This window comes from Mytilus edulis, chromosome 13, assembly GCF_963676685.1.
Source record: "Mytilus edulis chromosome 13, xbMytEdul2.2, whole genome shotgun sequence".
NCBI lineage: Eukaryota > Metazoa > Mollusca > Bivalvia > Mytilida > Mytilidae > Mytilus > Mytilus edulis.
Window position 1 is genome coordinate 70,199,442 of NC_092356.1, and position 19,531 is coordinate 70,218,972.

A 19,531-nucleotide genomic window follows, 5' to 3' on the forward strand; every position below is an offset into this window, starting at 1 on the left:
AATGGCTGGATCCGCGCCTGAACCATAAACTTTAACCTGAAGCAGGACGGCCAGACAGACCAGAAAACATAATGCCCATAAATGGGGCATAAAAATAGTAAGACTTGTGACATACTGACCAACTTTTGAAAGTTCCCATGAGGGTTTTTAGTCTGCAACAACAATTTTAAAGGTTACAGTTTTATAGCGAAAACAAAACAAATTATCTATGAATTTCATGTATCTAACCAAAAGAGGTATGGTTTGTGAAACAGCTGCATTTTAGAAGATTTTTGTAATTAATTACCTTCTAGCTTGTAGATAAGTCCTCTCTGTGTGTAGACCTGACAAGCCACCTGACAAAGTCCATTACTTAAATCAATAGCTTTATTACCCAGTTTTATTAACCTTCTAGTTTGTAGATAAGTCCTCTCTGTGTATAGACCTGACAAGCCACCTGACCACGTCCATTTCTTAAATCAATAGCTTTAAAATTTATTACCCAGTTTTATTTACCTTCTAGTTTGTAGATAAGTCCTCTCTGTGTATAGGCCTGACAAGCAACCTGACCATGTCCATTACTTAAATCAATAGCTTTATTACCCAGTTTTATTTACCTTCTAGTTTGTAGATAAGTCCTCTCTGCGTATAGGCCTGACAAGCTACCTGACCATGTCCATTACTTAAATCAATAGCTTTATTCAAATCATCTATGGCACCTGTAAAAAGTTCAAATTCATATTTATTGAAAACAATGAGAGAAAAAAAACCATAATGCTAGTGATATTGTCACTCTTTAAGGGAATCTATGTGCATGTTGTTTGACTCAATAAAAGTTCCAACAAAACCCTTGTTACTATAAACATGAAATATACAAAAGTTAGGAATGAATAGAAAGGTCTAACTATATATAACATAGGCGGATCCAGGGGGGGGGCCCTGGCCCCCCCCTTTCGTGGGAAAAATTTGGTTGATTATATAGGGAATCATTGAAGCATAACGGGCCCCCTCTTAGGTCAGTCAGCGCCCCCCCCCCCCCCCCCCCCCTTAGGAAAAGTTCTGGATCCGCCACTGTATAATATAATGTTTATAGTAAGACTATACCAGTTGTTATTGTGTTTTAGGTGCTCACCCTACAAAATCTATTTCAATATCATCTGAGGTAAAAGGTTAGAGAACTTAAAGGTTTATCAACATTCATATGTCTTTCTCCTGTACATGAAAATAATAGCTTCTTTTATCTAGGTGACTTATGCCATATTCCTATTACTGCATTAGATTCAAGTAGGTTTTTATGTCTAAGGTTTCTCTAAACTTGGCAGATTTCTTTCTGTATATTAAATTATACCTACCTTCAACATCTCCTTTAAGTCTTAGTGCCTGTGCCCTATTATTATATCCCGATGCCCTCCTTGGTAATACATTAATGGCCTTAGAGAAGAGGTCCAGTGACTTATGGAGGTCTCCAGTTTCAGCAGCCTTTACTCCATCTGCTTCAAGAATCTTTACTTGTTTTATTTCTTCAGTTTCAACTTCCTCTGTAAAATTAACAGACTGACACTAACCACCATAGTTCACACAATTAACAGTAAATATAAATGTATGATGCCATGTAATCCTTATCCATACACAAATAATCAGACTCTGAACCACCATTTTTGCTTTTACCCCTCAATCATGTCAATACATGTAGTAGATTACTAGAAACCCACACCCCCCACACTTAAGATCAGCATGCCATCATGAGATCACTTTGGCAGTAACTGGACATGTGCTTTAAAATGTTGATCTGTTGTCAGAAAAATCAATATAAGGCCACACCAACTTAATTTCTTGTTCTACGGATTTTTGGACTCCAAAAATTGGGGCGAGCGAGCGATTTGAAAATTTTAATAAAAAAAAATTTTTGAGGCGAAGCTTTAAAAGCAAAGGCGAGCGATTATAATTTTTTTTTGTAAACCTAAAATAGTAGGTTTTGACTATATTAAAACTTGATTTATCACTTGTACCTTGACATTTCTTTAATTTATGAAGTATTTTTTCCCTGTTCAACAAGAAATAAATGAATAATTAAATCTGGTCTATGTATGTGTGACTGACAATGAGACAATTCTCCATCACAGTCATAATCAGGTTCAGAACAACCCTTTAATGTTATGAATATCCCTTTTATGAGGGGTCAAAATATTAAAGTTATAATATATTTTTTTTGTAAAAACACTTTAAGTAGAAAAGGGCTTATATTTTCACAAAGAACTATAATATTTGGTATTAAATGGTCAACACATGTCCAAGAATTTTGTAATATTCCCGGACTTGAACCATGTTAACACATTTACTTTAACAGTTTGATATCATTCAAAATAAGTGGACCCATCCCTCTTTTATAAAAGTTTTTTTTTTAAATATAATGTATTTCTCCTCTTTTGAGTAAAAATTCTTAAGTTGTCCAGAGACATGTGTATATATGTCACTGAGTTGTCAAAGGTTTTGTATAGTAGCACTGTACAAATCCTTAATATTTCTATTTTCTTTTCTACAACAGACTGAACAGTATTAGTAAACATGGTAAAATGACCCCTTCCAGGCCCTTGTCTTAGGGAGGGTTTGTCCCAACCTGATAATAACAAACATAGGTCAAAGTACGGCCTTTTACACAGTGCTTTGATCAAGACCAACCAGTAAGCTATAAGGGACCACAACTTAGTATTGTACACAATTCGAGCAGGAAAACCAACGATCTAAAAAATATTTCCAAACGGGAAAATACCAATGAACCACATCAACAAACGATAACTGCTGAACGACAGGTCTCTGAATCAACCAGGAAAGGTGCACAAACCTGCAGCGGGTATGACCGTCACCATACATTATAATTGCAGTTGACGGCAAATCCTTCAGAAGTTCTTTGTACTTTATTTAAAGAACGAATATTTTTTTTATAGGGAATATAAGTTAGGGGGAAAGAAACCAACGTTTTGTTCTGTACTGGTATTTCTATTTATATCGGAGCACTCCCGCTTGGAATAAAGTGGTGTCATGCTGAAACAAATGTTCTCACAGATATTCACAGTGTTGTGGAGTGCTGATAGGTTTAAAATCGTTATATAAAGGTTAGACTGTGATTCTAAAAAACAAATGTTGAGATCTTTATATAATATTTACAAAAAAAACGGTGCGGGAAATGGACATGATTTCATTTCCGGATGTGGGAAGCGGGAATATAATAAAAATAAAAAAATCTGTTTTGAAAAAAAAAGGTGCGGGCGGGTCCGTCGAACAAGGAATCAAATTGGTGTGGCCTAAGCTATATATAAATGCTTTCTATCTACCTCTCACCTAAGGGTCAGGACAGAATCTTATTAACTACTGGTGCCTTTTGTTTCACAGCAATACAAAATTTATCATATAGCTATGAATAAAAGTACCAATAGGAACCCATATATATATCAGCTATTTCAGTGTGCTCACTTTTTTGAGTGTAAGCAAATTGCCTACAATTACTAGTTTAAATGAAAATAGATGATCATAAACAAGATTAAGCGTATTAGCTGTTAGGTAACTAATACAGCCAACAGGAAACGCTACTAGAAGGGTTAAGAATGCATAGATTTGGCATCAGATGACACCAGAAAAAATTACTTGTCAGTTACCTTAAAGACGATTGGTGTGATTAGGATCAAGGAAATCCATCGAAAACATATCTCCTTCATAAGAACCATCACAAACTGGAATACTCTTTATCAATATTTGTCCGTCATTAATTACTGGAGGGTAGTAATGCCCTTTACTGTCAGGCGTCAAACAGTCATATTTAGCAACTGTTAGCGTCAAATTGGTTAAATCTTACTGTGTTGGAAAAATTAAACGTGATGCATCAAAATCTGCTGGGTTTTTTTTTCGTCTACAAAGAAAGTGTACATTTTATCGTGAAATATGCCAAATAAGTGATTTTATTCCAGTTTCACGGTCCACTGAACATAGAAAATTATAGTGCAGATTGGGCATCCGCATCCATGTACTATGGACACATTTTTGTTTTTTACTTAATTTTATTATAAACATGATAAAGTAATCACACAAAATTTATGCATCTTATCCACATGCATTAGTTTCTATCCAAGGCAGGTTGGCTATGTATATATATAAATAAATATGGATACTGGATAGGCGACCTTCCCATGGACATGGATATATAGAAACATGTGCCTGTTAATTTATATGGAACTCTTGTCTCTTGATGTATGTATGTACTAGTAAATGCCTCCGATATCCGAAGAACCCCTCGAAAGCTGCGAGGGTACAGTGGCATCCATGTACACTCCCAATAGGGATTAATGGAGATGTGTCACTAACGTATATTTATACGACAATTATTTTTACAAGGACAATTCAATCCCCACCCAACACAAAGGGAGTGCTAGGACACCGGGAAGTCTGTTATTATGGTGGAGGAAGCCGAAGTGCTCGGAGAAAACCACCGGGCCACTCGGTGGAAACAGACAAACCAGAGAGATGTCAGAAGATTGATCTCCAGGTCAAAGCAGGGACAACTTTGACCAACCGAGGCCCCCACAGTTATCATACCATACCTTCAGTAGGTGAAGTGTCTTTATTGTCTTCAACTACATCACCGTATGGTAAGTTTGGATTAAACAATCTGTCCAAAACCTCTTTATCATGCTCAGAAATTCGCGTATTATCATCAAACGACATTTCAAGATCGTCACAACAGGGGAATAGGAGTAAAGGGAAAGAAACGTCAGATTCAGTGTCTTCTTCTCTTACATATAGTAATAATCTACTTATTTCAAATATTTACATTTCTGAATATTTTCCTTGTTGTCTCTTCCTTTTATTTAGAGACAAATTTTTATTATTTTTTTTTATAGATAGAAAATCTATTCTATTATTTATACCAGATTTAATTGTATCAACCAAAATGCCAAAATCAAACCAATCATCTGTAAAATTTGGTTATTGGAATATAGGTGGCTTATTTTCAAAGGGCATGAATAAAGCAGAGGATCCCCTTTTTCTGAAACATATAGAGAATTACGACATTGTTTTTTTAGTCGAAACTCATGTGGGATATAATTCCCAAATACACAATATTGGTAAATTTCATTATCATCCAATATGTAGAAAATTATCAAATAATAACCGTCATTTTGGGGGTATAGCAATTCTACAGAAAAGTCACGTTAAACCTCATGTCAAAATATTGATTAACAGTAATCCAGATTATCAATGGATTAAATTAGAAAAATCCTTTTTTGGATTTAAAAGTGACCTATTTATTTGTGTACTGTACAACCCCCCTGTTACGTCTAAATATACCCAAGAACTCTCTTCTGATGTTTTTGAATGCATAGAAAAAGATATCTTTCAGTATAAAAAAATGGGTGAAATTTTGTTATGTGGAGATTTTAATGCCAGAATAGGCTCTGAAAATGACTTTATAGTAAACGATGATTCAAAATTTACTCCAATTTTTGATACATACCCTACTGACAAAAACATTATGACAAGAAAAAGTCGAGACCAAAAAATTGATCAAAGAGGCAAAGAAGTTTTGGATTTTTGCATTAGTAAACAAATAAGAATTTTAAATGGCAGAGTTCTTGGTGATACATTTGGTAATTTTACTTGCTATACCCCCAATGGTGCAAGTGTGGTTGATTATGTTGCTGTGTCGGAAGAAATTCTTGAAAATGTACTGTATTTTAAAGTATCCAGATTTATTCCCACATTATCTGATTGTCATTGTAAACTTGAGTGGGAATTATCTGCAAAATATTGTGTTCCTGGAGAAAATGATATTCCAATCCAGTTGAAAAATATGACACCTAATTATATCTGGACTGACTGTTCAGCAATAAAATTTCAAGAAACACTTTCTTCAGATACACTACAAAACTACATACTAGAATTCAACAACAGCACAATTCAATTTACTCAGACATCAGTAGATGAAGCATCTTCAAAACTTTCAAACATCTTTTTATCAGCAGCAAATCTATCACTTAAACGACCTTTAAAAAAACACACAAACAAACAAAAAAACAAAAAATGGTTTGATGCAAGTTTACAACAAGCTCGAACTAACTTGCTTAATTATGGAAAAATTTATTCAAGATTTCCATATGATCCAATTATCAAAAATCACTTTTATAAACTGAATCGTGAATACTCCAAACTAAGGAAATATAAATACAAACAATACAAACAATCATTGATTAGTCAGCTGGACTCCTTGCACGAAGAGAATCCAAAGCTGTATTGGAACTTAATTAATGAACTACAGGAAAAAAATGAAACTAAAAAAAAATGTGGAGTACAACCATCAACTTTGATATCACATTTCCAAAAGTTGTCACAACTGAAAGGTGAATTTCAAAGTAGATATACAGAGCTATGTGAAAAACTGAAACAGTTAGAAAACTCAAAATGTTTCAACGAGTTGGACTCCGTTATCACTGAGTCTGAAATATCCAAAGCCATTTCACACTTAAAATGCAATAAATCATCAGGCTTGGATAACATTAGTAATAATATGATAAAGAATGGACAGACTTTCCTTTTAAAAAGTTTTCAACAGATGTTTAATACTTGTCTGTCTTCAGGTATATACCCAACATCTTGGGCTGAAGGTTATATTACACCAATTTTTAAAAGCAACGATACAAGTGACCCTAACAATTATAGAGGAATAACAATAACAAGTGCAATTGGAAAGCTTTTTAATAGAATATTAAGTCTAAGACTGGACAAATTTCTTCAGGAACATAATATTATACATGATAGTCAAATTGGATTCACAAGGAAAGCCAGAACTGCAGATCATATGTTTATTTTAAACTGTCTTATTAACAAATACTGTAATTCAAAAGAAGGTAGACTGTTTGCCTGTTTTGTTGATTTTCAGAAGGCTTTTGATACTGTTATACATACAGGGATCAAGATTAAACTACTAGATATTGGGGCTGGGTCTTATTTTTATAACATTATTAAAAGTATGTATGAAATTAGCAAATCATGTGTCAAAATTCAAAATCAAGTAAGTGATTTTTTCCCATTAGATATTGGAGTCAAACAAGGTGACAACCTCAGTCCGAATTTATTCAAGATATTCATAAATGATTTGCCCAGATATTTGTCAGATACTAGAGACCCAGTTAATGTCAATGACAAAGATCTACATTGTTTAATGTATGCTGATGATATTGTTTTATTATCTACATCAGCTGAAGGACTACGAGAAAAGCTGGGAATGCTTGATAAATTTTGCAAAGATTGGTGTCTCAATGTGAATACTAATAAGACAAAGGTGCTGATTTTCAACAAGGCAGGCAGACATGTAAAACAGATATTCACATTTCAGAATATAAATCTGGAATGTGTTTCAAAATACAAATACCTAGGTTTATATTTAAGCTCATCTGGTTCATTCAGTTATGCTCAAAATGAACTATACAAAAAATCCCTGAAAGCTCATTTCAAATTAAGGAAAGATCTTTTATCACTTAATCCTGATGTAAAAACAAGTATTCATGTTTTTGACCACACTGTAAAACCTATTTTATTATATGGTAGCGAAATATGGGGGATGTTTAATTCTCTTTCCTCTAAATGTAAGAAGGAAGATATATCTTTTGAAAAATTATATTCAGGTTTACCCTGTGAGAAACTTCATATAAAATTTTGTAAATTTATACTTGGGGTACACAAGAAAACAACAAATGCTGCAGTGTTATCTGAACTTGGAAGATTTCCAATATATTTTAATATTATAAAAGGAATGTTATTGTACTGGTATAGATTAGAGAATTTAGGTGATAATTTTCCTCTATTAAAAGAGGCATATACACAATCAAAGACACTACATCACATGAATATAACATCATGGTATGGTTCAATAAATGTTGTTTTTAAAATACTTGGTATTGACTATACAAATGCCATAAATGCTCCATTTTGTGAATCCTTATACAAATTTAAGAAATATATACAAACCAAGCTATCAATATTGTTTATTAGCTGTTGGAAAAAACAAATAGATAAATTTTCAGACAGTAAACTGAAAACCTACCTTTTATATAAAACAAATTTTGGTTTTGAAAAATATCTAACATTGATCAAGAATTTTGAACTTAGAAGAAGTTTTACTAAATTACGTGTATCTTCTCATAGATTACAAATAGAATTAGGTAGATATCAGGGTATTCCCCGAATTAACAGAATATGTAATAAATGTTCTTCCAATACTGTCGAAGATGAGGCTCATTTTCTATTTGATTGTAACAAATTTGAGGATGATAGAAATTGTATGTTAGCTAGTATTGCACAATATAATTCTTATTTTAATCATATGAACAGTCAAAGCAAAATTATCTGGTTATTTAGTGTAGAAAATGTTGAGTTACTTAAAATAATATGTAATTTTATATACAAACATCTTCCTTAGTGAAGATTAGTTAAAGGAAATTTATGTGTGTATATACATTTGATTGGACATAGAAAATTATATTCATCTGAATATCACAAACATACTAGCCGATTAAAAAAAAAAAAAATAATTGTTAAGATATATTATTTATTCAAATGTTCTCTTATATCCTTGAGGCATCGTCCCCTGGTATCAACTGCATTCAAGTTACCTATGATGCTTCCTTGTTTGCTTTTGATACAGGTAGGAAAGAGACATTTACACACATTTTACATGCCTATGGCCCATAAGGTATCGCCCCCTGGTGTCAGCTGCCTTTAGGAAACCATAATGCTTTCCTATTTGCTGCTGACACAGGATGAGTCATGGACATGTTTAATTTCTACTTTCTTTTTGGCTAATTATTATATATTTAATTGATCCAACTTTTTGTGTACTATACATATGTGGATATCTATTTTTCTTTTTTTCTTTTTGGGCTACTTGTTTGTTATCTATATCAACCACACTTGCAATAAAATGCATTAGTATTAAAAAAAAAAAACATACTATAGATTCTTTATCTACGTATTCTTTAAGAACTTAAAAAGTTCTCGTTTAACTTTTTTTTTTTTTTATTTATCTCATTGTTTGTATTGTATTATGAAAAAAATTATTGATGTTGTAATGTTTATGCCCTTTGGGCCATAATTGGAAAATAAAGTATCTTATCTTATAGTAGATTCCTCCGTTACCGGAACACCCGTATTACACGATTCGTTCGACAACTGGTAGAGCAATCTGCATGTTTGTTAGGTACTCCAACCAATTATTTTTCGTGAAGGGTGGTATTTTTTTAATGTTTGATTCTTTATATCTAACAGTTTCAAAAGGTTCATTTTGTTTTTAAAATTTTAAAATTCTAAAGATTTGAAATTTTTACTTTATAAAATATGATTTATTTAAAAAATAATTTTTAAAACTGCAAATTTAAAAATAAAATAGTGCTTCATATATATGTTTGGTATTTTGCAAGATACATGTATCTGCTATTGCTTAGAGTTAATTTTTGGTGCTGCTTTTATTATTTATTTTGCATTCTGCCTTGTTTAATTTTTTATTTGCATGTTTTTATATTTGGTGAAAAGCTCATTAGAGCATATTGTTTGTACTGTTTGTCAATATGCCAAATCCAAATAAAGTTTTTATTACTTACTTACTTCAGAAGTATTTTTTTCATTGAAATAAATGTATTTATAATTGGAAACAGATTATTGAATTATACACATGTATTTCATTTCTGTTTATGTGGCGTGTACAGAGGTAGATTTTTTATGTTTGATTCAGTAGGTTTTTTTTCATTGAAATAAATATATTTATAATTGGAAATAAATTATTGAATTATACACATGTATTTTGTTTCTGTTTAAGTGGCCTGTACAGAGGTAGATTATTTTTATATGTTTGATTCAGAAGTAATTTTTTCATTAAAATAAATATATTTATAATTGGAAACAAATTATGTTCCTGTACACATGTATTTTATATCTGTTTAAGTGGTATGATCATGCGCGTAGCTACGTTTATGTCAAAACGCCCGGGCGTACACTTGCATTTTGAAAATAAAACAAATAATCGACATAGAATAAGAAAAATTTATCAAAAGCACATCAACCGTGTGCTTCTTTTATAAGTCCGAATCTACTATGAATTCTACATACTTTTCTTATATTTAAGGCAATTCACTATCTGCTCAGATTCGATATGCTGTTTGTATTTTTGTCGAGCCTGTGATTTATGTCCAAAAAGCGAGACAAAGGGGCGTCAATATTTAAGTTCCAAATGATTATGTGGATAATGTCTTTTGAATGACTCCGTGAAATTTTATAAAACATACCTATCAAAAGCAGAATATTAGCATTCGAAATTAGGTATCAAAAATATTCACAATAACAGCAAATTTCGACCTCTAAAAAGGACATTCTAGGATTTTCCTTTTTTTTTTATTTTGGACTCTCTTGACAGAAACAATTTATGATCAAAAGAGTATATTCAGAGCAATATAAGAATAATGCAATTATAACTTTAATTTTCCCACCTTTTAAGGACAAAAAGTATTTATTTCTGCAATTAATAAATGGTCGCAGTTTGGGCTTACATTTTGTTATTTCTCAATTACTTTATCTACTTGTCGAACCTTTATCGAATTTTATGAAAATGCCAAAGAAACTTTTTCTATGACTAATGTCTAAAGCTAAAATTTGAAAGCTTTTTTTTTCGTTCAATTTTCTGTTCTTTTCTGATAAACAGAACGCGGGACTCTTCTTTACGTGATTAATTGTTTTACATGCTCAATTTATAAACCTTCATCGATTGTCGTGAAATTTTCCAGATCAAGGAAAAAATATCAAAAGAAAATTTTAGATTTTTTTTAAATCCCTTGAAGGAAAGATAAATTTCCTCTAAAACCAATAACCATTAAACTAGCTTCCAGTTTAACACGATTAATAAGTTAACAGCTAACATATATATTACAAAATTTAACCAAAACAAATAAACCATTTAGATTCAAAAGTATGTTGCTATCAATGGTTTATTTACTGACAAAAATCATAACGGTATCTCATTCTCCATAGCTTTCGGGGGCTTCGTCCCTTTCGAAACCACTACCAACATGTGCTTTAACTTTGCGCAGTTGGCACCCCTCATATCCATCGTGAAGGTTCGGGCGTACACATAAAAATGACCCAGCTACGCCACTGATGATCTACTATCACCTTATTATCAGCAAAGAAACAATATAAATAATAATCCCAACAATTTTGATTCTTATGGTACTCTATAAAGCAACAAAATGCTCTAGAATATCAAAATAATAGAAATTTAAATACAAATACAAGAAGCCTCAAAGCATCTATGATTTATCTTTATCTATAGTAATATTCAAGATAATAATCAATAAATTGCTTCGCTTAGCACAGCTGGATACAACCGCAGAGGTCAAACCCTGAACAGTTGGGGCAAAAATGGACACAATATTCGCACATGAAACAGGTCTGAATTTGGATTGTAATTTAAAATATTTGACACATAAAAGATCTCAGACACAGAATAACAGTAGTCAAAGAACTGGTTATATGATTTGAAAAAATATTAATATTTTTTTGATGTTGTGCAATACACTATGCTGTTGCAAATTGGCCCCTCCCAATAAAAAAAATAAATAAAAAGATTAACCCCTTTTTTGTGTGCAAAACACTATGCTGTTGCACATTGACTCCTACCCCCCTTTTTCCCAAATTCAATTTCCAATGAAAATGACATGGCTAAAACTAATATTTCTTTATCTACATTTTTAAAATAGTAACTTCTAAACTTAAATTGACAGCTTATTAAATCAAGACATTTACACATTAATTTAAAAGCAGTGCAAGGGAGGTAATAAAAGATTTTAAGTGTAAGGGAGGTAATAAAATATTTTACTTAAAGTATAATTTTGTAACTGGATTACCTCCCTTATACTGCTTTTAAACTGTTAATTAACCAGGAAACCCTTGTTCCCCCCTCTTTTCCTAAATGGCCAGAGCCATAACCCCCAAAAACCAATCATTATCATCCCCTTGTGGAAACTTTGGTTTAATTTCAGAGAGATTGTTGTGCCATTCGACAAGTTATTGTCTGAAAACTAGAAAAATGCTTAATTGGGCCCTTTTTTTGCCCTTTATCTTTAAACTGTTGGGGCATCACTAACCTTCCTTTTGTGGTTATAAATCTTGTGTTTAAATTTCATAGATTTCTATTTTCTGAAAACCAAGCGTCTTCGGATGTCACGATGACAACATGATACTGATATATGACAACAATTTTTTTGGCAGTCATATAAAAACTGGAAAATTTCTATAAAACTACCAAATTAGTAGCAGCAACCCAACAATAGGTTGTTCCATAAGTCTGAAATTTTTTAGAGCTGATAGATGACATATGAAATATTTTATGGCTAGCTATGAGTGACATGTCTAGCTATGAGGGACATGTCTGGCGTAAAAAATTATAATCCTGGTACTTTTGATAACTATTAACCATGTGTCAGATTGGCTAGCTATGAGGGACATGTTTGTTGAAGGATCAAAACTTCAGATACAATTTATAAAACAGATACCTTAAGGAACATTCAATTAAAGTTAAGAAGTATTAGGCACAGTAGTTTAAGAGAAGATTTTTAAATGTGAGCAAACATGATGAACAAATTGTGTGTAAAATTGTCTTTATAGTCAATTTTTTGAGATACAAGCCAAAATACATTTGACCTTATTATGTTCTATTTTTAGCTGTTGGGGCCATGTTTGTTGATGGATCAAAACTTCAGATTCATTTTAATCACAAGATACAATAAGGAACATTCAATTAAAGTTTGAAGATATTTGTCCAAGCAGTTTTAGAGGAGACGATTCTTGAAATAGTTTACGACAACGACTGATGACGACGACAATGGATGCCAAGGAATTGCATAAGCTCACATGAGGCCCCTTTGATACCTTGTTATCTATCTAGAGACTGAGCATTATTGATGCATGAACAAAGAGTACAAGAGCTAGAGGTCCTTAGCTCTGTCAAAGGAGGAAAACAGAATAGAACTAGATACCCTTAGTATTCTTGATGAAGGTCAACTAATTAAGCTTTGAACTTTTCTGATGATGGCAACTAAATATAAGAACTAGAGAATCTGAGTATTATTATTGCATTAAAAGAGATAACAAGAACAAGAGGCTCTTAGCTCTAGCTGTCAATGGAGGAATATAACTACATTTGTAGATACTCTGAGCATTCTTGATGAAGCTGATCTTAATAAAAAACTTTAGGGTTTGAGCTTTGGCGATGACGGTATGGTAAATATAACTAGAGGTACAGGGCTATCCTGGTAAAGATAAACTAAAAACAACAACCAGAGCATGTTTCATTATCTGATAACTATGTATAATTAATCAAGATGTGCTGTCCAGTAGATAGTATAGTAAAGAGTCGACTGTAACATATAAAGAGTCATATCATATACATGTTTTATATTTTTACAAATCACTAATTTTATTTACTTTAAAATCAAAACTTTGGCAAAATAATGTTATACTTTGTTTACTCCTTTTTTATTTTATTTTTTGTTTACTCCTTTTTTATTTTATTTTTAATATTAATTTATCATGTTATTATTCATCTCATTCTTGGTGTTGTGATTGACAAATATTTGTTTGATTTGTATAAAAGTGAGTCAATCTGGTTACCACCAATGTAAAACCAGGTACCAGGCTCATGCATTGATGTTATATTTGTTACTCTCATCGGATTTTGTCTACTGCTTAGTCCGTTTCTGTGAGTGTTACATTTTAATGTTGTGTCGTTGTTCTCCTCTTATATTTAATGCGTTTCCCTCAGTTTTAGTTTGTTTCCCCAATTTTGTTTTTTGTCCATAGGTTTACGAGTTTTGAACAGCGGTATACTACTGTTGCCTTTATTGATATGCAATATATTCTTGTGAATATAAAAATAAAAAGATGTGGTATGATTATCTTGATGTAAATAATAGTAAATACTGTTTTTCAATAATTAAAAATAAATAAATCAGGAGACATGAAATGATAACCAGACACCAAATGACCTTGAAGAAACGAAAGGACACAGTGGAGCCTTCAAAAATGAGCAAAACTGATAACATAAAGTGATTTATAAATGGCCCCTACATGACAAACTAAACTTCAAAAATTTTGAATCCTTCTGTATTCACTTTCAGGAATGTGAAATTATTCTTGTTTTCAAAATTCCAATAGGGAACATACTTTATATAATTGTATCAATAAACCAATTTTTGAGACGTTTCGGCCATTGGCCTTCTTCAGTTCTTTATTTTTCCTCTCAATAAAAATTGAATAATAATAGGCCCATTGAATAATAAATTGAAATTTTTGACAACAGTGAACAATATAAATATAAGCATACATAAAAATTTATTTGAAAATGTTTGTTACAAATGCTTGACAATCGTGATGTTTAAATAGTTAACAATAAATCTGTCCAAGGAACACACATGTCTTTGGTCAGATATTTCAAATTAGGTGTCCATTCTAAATAAGCAATATTATATCTAAGATTTGTGTTTGAGTAGTCCTACTGAATGTAAGTTAAACATGTGCCTTCAATGCAATGTTTTGACTATATGGATTCTTCAGCAGCTGACCTTAATTTATGATGCTTGCTGTTATGAAATATTGCTAGCAATAATCATGATTCAAACAAACTTATATATTAATATTCAATTCAACATCTTTTTTCTGGATTTATAGTATGCAACTTATACAGATCTGCTTCAAATATTTGAGTGCAACACATCTGTATGTGTCATTAAAAAGTTAACATGAATGAAAATAAATAAACGTCTACAGAAAAGATACTATGTGTACTAATTTTGCTGACATTTTCTAAGATGTCACATTGATTTTTTAAATGACAGTCCAATAACATTTAAACCATAAATGTTCTCATTAAATCAATTAACGGTTGTCCATGATGGTTCACAGGAATGGTTCTATAGAAAACTCCATACAAGAACAAGGGTTGGTTAATTCAAATTCCTTTAGAACTTCCGGATGAAGAACTCCAATTTTACCAATCACAGAATTGTTATATATTATCTCAGCACATCGCCCTTCAAAGTATGTGGCATCTAAAAATAAAACAAACCACAATATAAATGATACTGACAAACTTTATTGGAAATAAAAGAAACCACATTATAACTAGAAATGCAGACAAACTTTATCACTGTTGTTAACTAAAGTTGTCTTTTATTGTGATGGTGAAAATGAAATGTTTTATCAACTTACCATAAAATAACTTTTTTTCTATCCTTCAAATTTATAAAAAATATAAGGTCTACAATATATTGACCAAAAGACTATTTAAAATTAACTCCCTAAATCTGTAATAAATCTATCAGTACTGTGTGCATCAAATATATATAGTAAGTATTAATGTTAACTTTTTCTAAGACTCTGCTGACTTTTTCACTACAATAAAATTGAGAATGGAAATGGGGAATGTGCCAAAGAGACAACAACCCGACCATAGAAAAAAACAACAGCAGAAGGTCACCAACAGGTCTTCAATGTAGCGAGAAATTCCTGCACCCAGAGGCGTCCTTCAACTGGCTCCTAAACAAATATATACTAGTTCAGTGATAATGAACGCCATACTAATTTCCAAATTTTACACAAGAAACTAAAATTAAAATAATACAAGACTAACAAAGGCCAGAGGCTCCTGACTTGGGACAGGCGCAAAAATGCAGCGGGGTTAAACATGTTTATTTGGTGCCAAACAGACAATTGCATTTCATTTTACCAGTTCATGTCACTTCTGATTTGGAATATTTTATTCTGCTTAGATTTCTCAGTGTAAACCCCACACCTCCATTTATATATACTAAGACAAATCTAGTACTTTTTCATTTCTGTTCCCACATTGAACATTATATAATGATATTATTAACGTTAGACAATGCTGACTAACCTTCTTATAAACTTATAAAATAACCTAAAATAATATGTTTTGGAGTTAAGTATGACGTCCATTTTCACTGAACTAGAACACTGTACCTCAGGGTGTGGGACTTTCTCGCTGCAATGAAGACTCATTGGTGGCCATTGGCTTTTATCTACTCTTTGGTTGGGATGTTGTCTCTTTGACATGTTCCCCATTTCCATTCTCAATTTTATTTTTCTGTTGGACAATGATGACTAACCTTTACATGACTTATACCAATAGCCTTGTTCTGATTGGACAATGATGACTAACCTTTACATGACTTATACTAATAGCCTTGTTCTGATTGGACAATGATGACTAACCTTTACATGACTTATACTAATAGCCTTGTTCTGATTGGACAATGATGACTAACCTTTACATGACTTATACTAATAGCCTTGTTCTGATTGGACAATGATGACTAACCTTTATATGACTGATAAAATAGCCTTGTTCTGATTGGACAATGATGACTAACCTTTACATGACTGATAAAATAGCCTTGTTCTGATTGGACAATGATGAGTAACCTTTACATGACTTAATAAAATAGCCTTGTTCTGATTGGACAATGATGACTAACCTTTACATGACTTAATATAATAGCCATGTTCTGATTGGACAATAGGGACTTCCAACAGTTGCATCACTCTGTCTAGTAGACCTTTCATGACTTCAAAACCAGAAGATTTGTTGTAGTTTACTGCACATAAGCGTCTTTCATTTCTTGCTCCAACATCTGTAAATATGAAGATAATTGTTTATGACTTAATAATGGATGTTTTTTTTAATTTTTCTTAAATATGTTTGTATAAAAAGAGAATTAAAAGATACCAAAGGGATATTCAAACTCATAAGTTGATGGAAAACTAATAATGTCATGGCAAAATAAATAATCAACCAAATGTTAAAAACTATATACACGAACACAACAAAGAAAACTCAAGACTTAGCACCCTTAAAAGCACAGGGGTGATCTCAGGTGCACAAGTAGGGTTAGGTTTAGTATTTTGTACATTAACAGTACATAATTTTTTAAGTTTTCACATTTTTCTTTCAAAGTTTTAGACTGCAAACTTTAAAATCTATAAAAATTATGAAGTATTGAGATTACACTTCAAAAAGGAAAATAACAAACATGTTTTTATATTGCAGTTCATGCCCTTAATAATGTGTCCTTAATAGAATTATTTCTAAATACTACAAATTGAATCTACATAAGGCGGATTTAGGGGGGGGATTAGGTTGATTATATAGGGAATGACTAAAGCATGACCGGAGTGGGCTCCCTCTTGGGCAGTCAGTGGGCCCCCACTTATGAAAAATTCTGGATCATCCACTGTATGTTTCTTTATAATTTTCCAACATTTGAAGAAGGAAATTGGAAATTTACCATTAGTTTTATCACAGAACATAACATCAGAGATCTCGAAGAGTTTGAGCGGAAGTGGTATATTCTTGTTGTTACATATAGGAAATTTACCTTTAGTTTTATCACAGAACATAACATCAGAGATCTCGAAGAGTTTGAGCGGAAGTGGCATATTCTTGTTGTTACATATAGGAAATTTACCTTTAGTTTTATCACAGAACATAACATCAGAGATCTCGAAGAGTTTGAGCGGAAGTGGCATATTCTTGTTGTTACATATAGGAAATTTACCTTTAGTTTTATCACAGAACATAACATCAGAGATCTCGAAGAGTTTGAGCGGAAGTGGCATATTCTTGTTGTTACAGATCGTCTTTAGTACACCAGGCAGTAAGGTCGTTCTTCCGATCTGTAACGGAGAAAAAATAACTCAATCATATAAATATTTCTTCCAGGTGTTGCCTGCCTATCCATGCAACCTCAAATCAAGAACCTATTTTTCCATCATAAAACTGGTTAAAAACAAAATTATGTTGTATGATTGCAAATGAGTCAACTTTCTACCAGGATTTAAAAGACGTAGAAGTTAGTTATAGAGAGGCCAATGATACCAAAACAACATTCAAACCCATTCAAATTAAACTGACAACAACATGACTAAAAAGAAAAAAGACAAACAACAGTACACAAGACACAACTTAGAAAACCTAAGACTGAGCAACACAAACCCCACCAAACACAGGGGTGCTCCAGAAGGGTAAGTACCCAAAGTAACTATAGGGTACCATACAGCCTGTAATTGTGTTACTTACATCAAGCTAGACTTGCTACAATTCCCTTTCTAATATTTCTCTCTTACTAATTTATATGTTTACTGATAAGTGCCAGCCTACTGATTGCCCTTGGAGAAAGGCCTCCTGCAGATGTCAGTATAATTGTAATCTCCTAGTTATAGCAGTAAAATTATTAAAGGGGCAAAATTGAAAAAAATAATAATAATTAGGAAGGGACATGTAGCAAGTCTAACATCAAGCCTATGAGTTGGAGGTATTGAGACAGGTAGGGATTAGGGTTATAAAAATACAAATTACAAATTATATGAAGAAAACACAGTAAATACATAATGGTTTACAAAACACCTGATAAATAAAGTGTTAGGAATTTTGTACTGGAGGATGAAGAGAATCTATCTTAAAAATTCACATAAATGTTCCCTGGTATTTCAAACATTATATCCAGCTTATTTTGTATTTTTTATATTGCTGTGAGATAGTCAAGATATCCTGACTGCAGTCACGTATAATGGTTGACATAAATGTTCTATTCACCAACTGTGTCACAAATAAACCTCACAAAGATATCCCTACTTTTCCACTTGCATCCCTCAGTTTGTTGCAACAATTTAAAATACTATTAATGTGTGTCTGCCTTGAGCTTTGTGTAATAAATAGTCAGTCAACCATTAAAAGTAGGTCAATGTGATCCTTATTACCTGAAATTCAAGTGTTTTAGGGTTAGCTATATGTACTGCATTTGCTTCTTTAATGGTCTTCCTCATTTTAAGTGCAACATCATCTCTGGAACACTGTAAATATAGAGAGGATAGTTAAACCGCAGTAAAAATTGACATCATCTCTGGAACACTGTTAAAAGTAAAAAGATTGGTTAATAATAGACTCATCATAGATAACAGGAATGAAATGTTCTGATTGTGTCAGAAGTGTGTTTTGTCTACAAAACACCTTTTGTCTACAAAACACTTTTTGTCTACAAAACACTCATCAGTGACGCTCCTTTTGTAATCAGTTAATTCATAATTAAAGAACCTTAGTGAGCACGCTCACATACCCCCACGTCCCCACATTGTCATTGGAGAAATTAAATAAATATAAGAAAAAAAAAATTGTATAAGAAAAAATACTGAATAATAATTTCCTGTCAATATACACATCTACATAGTATGTCCTTATTATCTACAAAATTTCATGAAATTCTGTTGTGTGTTTTCAGAAGAGTTGAGATGACAAACTTTTGCAGAAGTACATTGAAGCAAATAAGTTCAAAGGGGCATAACTCCTAGAAAAAAAATTGAATCGTAATTTCCTGTTGATATGCTTATCTACGTAGTATGTCCTTATTATCTACAAAGTTTCATGAAATTCTGTTGTGTGGTTTCA

The 19,531-nt window shown here is 32.1% G+C and overlaps 3 protein-coding genes across 4 annotated transcripts in view; 1 reads left to right on the forward strand and 2 right to left on the reverse strand.

Moving 5' to 3' along the window:
• LOC139501472 (tetratricopeptide repeat protein 36-like) overlaps positions 1 to 4,763 on the reverse strand; it is a 10,226-nt gene extending 5,463 nt beyond the window's left edge. The window contains exons 1-3 of the mRNA XM_071290547.1: positions 4,572 to 4,763; positions 1,332 to 1,517; positions 597 to 698 (exon numbers count right to left, since the gene is read on the reverse strand). Coding sequence (XP_071146648.1) covers positions 597 to 698; positions 1,332 to 1,517; positions 4,572 to 4,695 — 412 coding nt within the window. The 5' untranslated portion in view covers positions 4,696 to 4,763. The remainder of the gene's footprint in view (positions 1 to 596; positions 699 to 1,331; positions 1,518 to 4,571) is intronic.
• Positions 4,764 to 5,380: 617 nt separating this feature from the next.
• Positions 5,381 to 12,800, forward strand: LOC139500524 (uncharacterized). Its single transcript, XM_071289271.1, has 2 exons — positions 5,381 to 7,922; positions 12,736 to 12,800. Exons 1-2 carry the CDS (start codon positions 5,381 to 5,383, stop codon positions 12,798 to 12,800), a joined length of 2,607 nt encoding a protein of 868 aa, XP_071145372.1.
• A 1,584-nt stretch (positions 12,801 to 14,384) lies between these two features.
• LOC139501650 (phenylalanine--tRNA ligase beta subunit-like) overlaps positions 14,385 to 19,531 on the reverse strand; it is a 32,688-nt gene continuing 27,541 nt past the window's right edge. For both annotated transcript variants that reach the window (XM_071290791.1, XM_071290792.1), the window contains exons 15-18: positions 18,847 to 18,939; positions 17,646 to 17,763; positions 16,566 to 16,721; positions 14,385 to 15,119 (exon numbers count right to left, since the gene is read on the reverse strand). In XM_071290791.1, coding sequence (XP_071146892.1) covers positions 14,968 to 15,119; positions 16,566 to 16,721; positions 17,646 to 17,763; positions 18,847 to 18,939 — 519 coding nt within the window. In that variant the 3' untranslated portion in view covers positions 14,385 to 14,967. The remainder of the gene's footprint in view (positions 15,120 to 16,565; positions 16,722 to 17,645; positions 17,764 to 18,846; positions 18,940 to 19,531) is intronic.

Excerpts from the sequence above, each read along its gene's own strand:
- LOC139500524 (XM_071289271.1), top strand. The coding sequence starts at position 5,381 with ATGGGTGAAATTTTGTTATGTGGAGATTTTAATGCCAGAATAGGCTCT. Across the intron at positions 7,923-12,735 it reads TGTTGTTTTTAAAATACTTG|CTGTTGGGGCCATGTTTGTT; the intron begins GTATTGACTATA and ends TTCTATTTTTAG.